Source organism: Ostrinia furnacalis, unplaced genomic scaffold (genome assembly GCF_004193835.3).
Source record: "Ostrinia furnacalis isolate ACB-3 unplaced genomic scaffold, ASM419383v2 OfSCF2039, whole genome shotgun sequence".
Taxonomy (NCBI): domain Eukaryota; kingdom Metazoa; phylum Arthropoda; class Insecta; order Lepidoptera; family Crambidae; genus Ostrinia; species Ostrinia furnacalis.
In genome coordinates, this window is record NW_021132278.1 from 816000 (window position 1) to 823032 (window position 7033).

Sequence of the window (7033 nt, forward strand, 5' to 3'; positions counted from 1 at the left end):
TTACTTTGGGGCTAGCTGGCGCTGTGTGAAATTGTCCAAAGATTTATTATATTTATTTATTTATTATTTATTATTCTTATGATCAGTAGGTACCAGTGCGATTCGTTGCGATTTTATTCCCAACGAGTCGCACGTCTGGTACCTACTCGTAACAGGGTTACTCTTTGGGAACAAACAAGCGATGTTACTAAGCAACTGTTAGGAAGCTTATGCTTTGCTCTTGGGGTTGGACATGAGGATGATGATCTCGATCTTGGTGTGCGTGCTCTCCTTCTTGGGGTTGTAGAAGCGGCGGTCGTTGCGGTCCATGGCCACCAGCGGCTTGGAGAACCAGCCGTATCTGTCAATAAATATTATCCAAGCTTTTATTTGACTAGTTCAATCGGTTCAAATATGATGCACCATAATCGTTTGCCAACCTGGTAGTTATTTATTATGTTCTTAAGCATCATCTGTAAGGGAGTCCGAAGTAAGACAAGTTGTAAGACAGATACATCACACTGGGAAATATGCACTAGCATTAGGGCTCGTGCACTCTACGTTTTTTAAACGCGCCAACGCCAACGACGCGCGACAAGTGCGCGCTTTTTTCCTACAAACGTCCATTAGTTTGGTCTGACTTTCGTTAGTAATCGTCAAAAACGCGCGTCGACGGCGCGCTTAAAAACGTTTGGGTGCATAGGGTTAAGCCCAGTGTCTAAGTAGCTCAGTTGGAAGAGCAGTCGCCCGGCAAGCGGAAGGTCGTGGGTTCAATTCCCGCCTTAGGCAGTTCGATTTTTTCAAGTTATTTATAATTTTCAAATTAGTTTGAGATGCGACTCTTAACGCTAAAAATTAAATAACTATGTAAGCCCATATATTTCCCAAAAGGATAATAGTTGGTTAGCTTCTCTATTTCTGCGAGACTGCTTTCATCGAGCAATTGATTAGGATTACTCTCATCAAATTTTGTGTCAAACGTTTACACCATGTTCTCCGTAGCCGGCGTGGGGTACTTGCTCTTGGGTCCTTTAGCCCTGGTCTGCGCCACGTTGCGGTGGTAATCGTCTACCTTCTGCGTCTGCTCCCTGGACTCTGCCTTCAGCTGGTCGTGCGCCGCGTAGAATTTCCCGGTCACCGGGATAGCTGGGAGATGAAACTATAGTTGAGCATGTAGCCCAGTTGAGATTAGGCCCACAAAGTAAAGGCAACTGGGTAACAAGGATTATAAAACTGTGTCTCTATCTTATCTTCTTGGATCTAATCTTGAATGGGTTTTTATTGGCGGTCAAGCTGTAGATCCTGGCACACAGGAGTAGCAGTGATGGGAACGAGAGGTGGGAATAGTCTCGTATCATTGTAATCGAAATATTAAATCACACACGGCTTACCTAAATTGTTAATCGATTCTGATATTATATTTTCTCAGTTTTTTACCTATGAGAACTTGCCCGAAGAAACCGAAATTAAAACTACTTACCTCAGGTTGATTTTGCTAATTCACTATTTATTACGAGGTTTTAAATTAGGATCATCCTTTGAATTTAAATAATTATGGTAGAGCTTATTTTCTCAGTTTTTTATCTATGAGAACTTGCCCGAAGAAACCGAAATTAAAACTACTTACCTCAGGTTGATTTTGCTAATTCACTATTTATTACGAGGTTTTAAATTAGGATCATCCTTTGAATTTGATTATGGTAGAGCTTCTGAAGTTAACTAAAGATAGATGTACTAACATCCAAAGTTGGGGCGGTATATCTTGTAGTTCCTGAAGTGCTTCACCTCCCGGTAGATAATCTCATTCAGCATGTGGATTTCGATCGGCATCCGAGTGCCGAACGTGCACTTGCCTGCGTCCGGCATGGTGGCTCACTCTAGAAGAGTGGATGAGTGAGATTGAATTATTTAAGGAAGTTTATAACTGCTTTATCTGCGTTCAAAAAACACCCTCTATAACCGATACGCGATACTAAATCGGTACACTTAATGTGCGCACATGTCTTTGTTGATTAACGGGCTAACAGCCCGAATGCTTTTCTATCTTTCGCTTTATATCATAAAATAATGAAGTAACTCGAATCATAGTCATCGTAGTCCTGCTACGACTTGGCTACGACTAGATACCACAACCCTCAGAATACGGAACAAACCAGAAACCGTCAACGGGCGTAAATGTGTATTCATATAGAGTACTCCAAATCGCACTAATTTGACTTTAGAGCAATCAGTCAATGGCCGGCGCGCGCATTGTTTACATATCCGTCAGATTGACACTTAATAATTAAATTATGCCGTCTTGTGCCGTTCCAACATGTAAGAATGCTACTGGAATTACGAAGAAAGTGCATGGGATCATGTTTTATCCGTAAGTAGCACATTTCCAATTCATTTTAATTAAATAATAATTTTCAAAAAAAATCACGGTTGTATTTTGTAAGTGTTGCCACAGGTCAACGGAATATTTTACCCTACTTTTTTATATTGAATTACATTTGTCTACTTATAAAAAATTCACGCGTTAATTTTGTTAGCGTTACCACAGAATAATGGAATATTTTCCCCATCCTTTTTGTTTTAATTAGTTTTTAGTGTAATTTCATCCATGACATGACAACCTGATTAATTAAATTATAAGTGCCACTTGTGGTCTAAACTGAATAAATATTTTTGATTTTGATTTGATTTCAATATATTGAATTAATTTATAATATTACTCCCTAATAATGAGGAGATAATAAATTACTATCGTGAATTTCATACTTTCCCATTTATTCAAAAGTAAGGCATTGGTATCAACAGATCAGCAGCAGCAATATTTGTATATTTAATAATAATTTTAAGTAATTAATTATTGCTTACATACTTACTCTGATTTTTCATTCAAAAACTACTGTGCATTAACACTTCAAATTTGGCTCATGTGTTGAGACTTGTAAGATAAACATCAGCTTCAAATTTCATAAATATAACTCAAACGGTTATTTAGGTATTGACGTTCAAAAATCGACATTTAGAACACTAACATCTATCTATAACATGTGAAATGTTAAAATTTACTGGTTTTTTATTTGTTCCTTTGTATTTACATAACTACCTTTCTGGATGCCAAATTTAAACCTTCGATGTCATCTGGAAGTGGTTAGAATTTGGTCTATAGGTCAAACATGTAGATTTTTGGACGTCAATACCTAAAGAACCGTTTGAGGGATATTTGTGAAATTTGAAGCTGATGTTTATCTTACAAGTCTCAACACATGAGCCAAATTTGAAGTGTTAATGCACAGTAGTTTTTGAGTGATGAGGAGTCAAAAGTGGCTCAAAGTGGATCGTCTAAATATACGCACGGTGCAGTCCCCTCCTTGGAACTAGGCTTAACATGCTCCCGCATGTCTAGAATGATTGCTCAATGTTTATTTAGTCGATTTTCTCCTGATGGGAACATGTAAGACATAAATAAAATTTCCAATATTACAGACCTTCTAGAGCAGATGCCGCGAAAACTATACAATTTATAGAAAAACTTGATTATCTCACCTGTAGCAAATTGAATATGCTTTTTTTGGTTCAAAGTAGTCATGTCACTAGGACGCATAGTTTCCGAGGATTAAGCGAAAAACCGAAAAGTGGCACCTTTAAACCCCCCTCTCCCCGCCGGCTCAAGGGCTAAGGGTGGGGACTTTTACTATGTTCACCTCCTAACTAGTCTAAATAAAGTCCTGAAGTCAGAAATTGTGTTCTACAGTTTTCCATCTATAATGCTTTATTGACTGGACTACTTATTGTTAGAAGTAAATAAATTAATACTTATACATTTTTATATTTTACTTGGAAGAAGATATGACTCCAACAACACTTATGTACACTTTATTTGAATAAATCGCCAAATACACCACCGCGGAGACCCCAATCGCGTCTCTGCGTGCCATTGAATCGTATGAGCGTACGGATTTTTTGAGTTATTTTTCACAATTTCCATTTTTAANAATTACATAATTTTACCCCAAAAATGGGGGTGTCACACGGCGCTAGTAACACTAAAGGGGGTAGAGGGGCGCGGGAGGGGAAGTATTTTGGACACAAGTTGGGGGGCGTCCATAAATTACGTGAGGCTTTTAGGGGGGGGAGGGGGTCAACAAAAACCTCACCAAATCTCACGTGGGGGAGCGGGGGGGTCTCGGGAAATATCACGTATTTTTTTCCCCAAGAAATAGAGAAATAGAGTTTACCAGAAAACTGGGTTAAATCTTAAGTAAAAAAATTGGCCAAGTGCGTGTCGTGCCACGCGCAGTGTAGGGTTCCGTAGTTGTCCGTCGTTATCACAATATATTTCAGAAGTAAGCAATTACTTCATCTAAAGTCACTTTTAATATTTTCTAAGGAATTTTTATTAGGTATGAAATTTTATAATACATGAGTAAAACGACTATTACTCTTGAACTAACTGATCTATCTTAACCGCTATAGTTTTCCTTGAAAGTTCATAAAAAGCATTATAATCTTGAATTTTTCCAGATTTATCAAGCCAACAGTTTCGTTTTTAGTGGGGGAAACGCCCTACTCGGACAAAAATTGGCACTTTAAACTTTAACATATTGCAAACGAATCCCTAAATCGAAAAATGGTCTTAGAAACCCCCAAGCCATTTTAAAAGACCTATCCAACGATACCCCACACGATGGGGTAGAAGACGAAAAAAAAAACATCCCCACTTTACATGTAGGGGAGCTACCCTAAAAAATTTTTTTATGTCGGCGTGATTAATAAACATACCTCTACAAAATTACAGCTCCCTAGTGCCAATAGTTTCCAAGCAAAACCTCGGACAGACAGACAGCCAGACATATCGAAACTATATTAAGGGTTCCTTGTCAGGACTAAAAAATGATATTTGTATGATGATAATGTCATTTTATTCTATACAGTCTAAACAAATAAAACTAAAAATGCTTCCGTCTGCATGTGTGAATACTAAAATGCAGAATAAATGACGAAATTAAGAAAATTATAAAACAAGTTCTTTTTTTATCAAAATCGATTTTGCTAGATTAGTGATTTTGTAGAAAGGAACAATTAGACTAGGTACTTCTGTAAAAAAACAATGTGACCCTAGTACTAACCGCTGTCACTACACGTTTTTTTCTGGATCTATTTGTAATAAGTGGGCTTAGTGCGACTTTACACAATCGTCATCCGCTAGCGACTGCGTAAAAAATGACATACATTAAATGTATGATGATTGTACAGCGTCCCTAGCAGATACTTTCAAGAACTAAAATCTTTAACTTTATAGATCTTTTTGATGCACTCGTTAGCGACAACGTTACAGCACACAAAAAAAATGTTTCTCAGTTATATTACTCCAAAACTATTAAATTTCGGATTTTTTTTAATATCACGTGAGATTTGGGGGTGGGGGAGGGGGTCAGGCAAAATCTCACCAAATCTCACCAAGGGGGGCGGGGGGGTTGAAAAATAGCCAAAATTGTCTCACGTAATTTATGGACGCCCCCTTGCCGCGTAGAAATGTTATCGAACACTCCTTCTGGTTTGTTCTGTATTCTGAGCCACAACCTCACACCACAACAGTAGTTTGGAGGGAAACTTAACACAGGTCGGAGAGTACCTAAGAAAGTGGGTAATTACTTAGGTATTAGTTTCATAGCATAGTTTTACCTGTTTTTAAGCCTTACAAAATATGAACAATACAATTTTAAATAATTTTGTATAAAAAATATTGACGAAAACGTCTTGTAAGTCAAGGTGACTGATTTTACTGTCAAATTGACAAATCTAAATAAACATTTGGCATATTTGTAAAAAGGACGTAATATTTTTATGTGGTTGTTAATGTTTTTGTAACAGTATACAGTGTGTCCGGGCATGTAGTGATCAAACTTTAAGGGCGTAATCTATGGACAATTTTATCGATGAAAATACTTCAAATTTGGGGCCTGACCCATTTCTCGAAAAATTACATCGATTTAAGTTTTTAATTTTTAGTTTACACCTCTTCTTTAAAAAACAAGTGAAAGCGTGGGTAGCTTAACATAAAGAGGCAAATGTTTTATATTATGCGATAGCCAATAAAATTATCTATTAGTAGAAGAAGAAAACAGACACAAGTTTCATACATTTTATGGGAGTAAGAATGGATTTAATTAGAAAAATACATTACTTTTTTCACATTCGTTTTGTAGAATAGCTCAAATACTAATAATACAATGCAAATAAAACATACCTTAACGACCTGGTTTTTCTTGTGTTGGAAAATAACTGAAAAAGAAGTGAAAAAAGTAATGTATTTTTCTAATTAAATCCATTCTTACTCCCATAAAATGTATGAAACTTGTATCTGTTTTCTTCTTCTACTAATAGATAATTTTATTGGCTATCGCATGATATAAAATATTTGCTTAATAATGTTAAGCTATTCACGCTTTCACTTGTTTTTAAGGGAAGAGGTGAAAACTAGAAATTAAAAACTTAAATCGATGTAATTTTTCGAGAAATGGGTCAGGCCCCAAATTTGAAGTATTTTCATCGATAAAATTGTCCATAGATTACGCCTTTAAAGTTTGATCACTACATGCCCGGACACACTGTATAATCATCATCATCATCATCATAAGCCATAGGACGTCCACTGCTGAACATAGGCCTCCCCCAATGCGAATGTGATCATAGTGTAAATAAAAAAGCTCCTTATCATTTGTTAACCTTACAATAATTCCCGATTTCACATTGAACTTTATGCTTTTCCAAGTGTTTATTTAGCATTTTCGAACGACATTGTCTACCCTATGTTTCTTCTACATAGTTCTCCAAAATCTTGGCTTTCCATTTAGCCTGCCGGGTCCTCAGGCCGCAATCAACAAGTAGGGTTAATTTTAATGGCCGGTTAACCGGATTAACCCGGCCTAGCCGGCCAGATTGCACTGAGATGGCAGATTACCGGCCACACCTAGGTACCGGCTTACGGCAGGTATATTGTAGGAGGTAGGCCTTTCAGTTCAATAATGAAGGTAGTCCTTTTGGATAAGTACTAACACTG

At 37.1% G+C, this 7033-nt stretch overlaps 1 protein-coding gene across 1 annotated transcript; it reads right to left on the minus strand.

Moving 5' to 3' along the window:
- Nucleotides 1-26: 26 nt before the first annotated feature.
- LOC114354324 (protein FAM183A-like) lies at nt 27-5730 on the minus strand. The gene is made up of 4 exons (XM_028306643.1): nt 5656-5730; nt 1719-1856; nt 966-1125; nt 27-340 (listed from the first exon to the last, which is right to left on the minus strand). The coding sequence occupies exons 2-4, from the start codon at nt 1843-1845 to the stop codon at nt 208-210; spliced, it is 420 nt and encodes a 139-aa protein (XP_028162444.1). The 5' UTR covers nt 1846-1856; nt 5656-5730; the 3' UTR covers nt 27-207.
- Between the last annotated feature and the right edge of the window lie 1303 nt (nt 5731-7033).

Excerpts from the sequence above, each read along its gene's own strand:
- LOC114354324 (XM_028306643.1), bottom strand. The coding sequence starts at position 1,845 with ATGCCGGACGCAGGCAAGTGCACGTTCGGCACTCGGATGCCGATCGAA. Across the intron at positions 1,126-1,718 it reads ATACCGCCCCAACTTTGGAT|CTATCCCGGTGACCGGGAAA; the intron begins GTTAGTACATCT and ends TTCATCTCCCAG. Across the intron at positions 341-965 it reads CCGGCTACGGAGAACATGGT|ATACGGCTGGTTCTCCAAGC; the intron begins GTAAACGTTTGA and ends ATTTATTGACAG.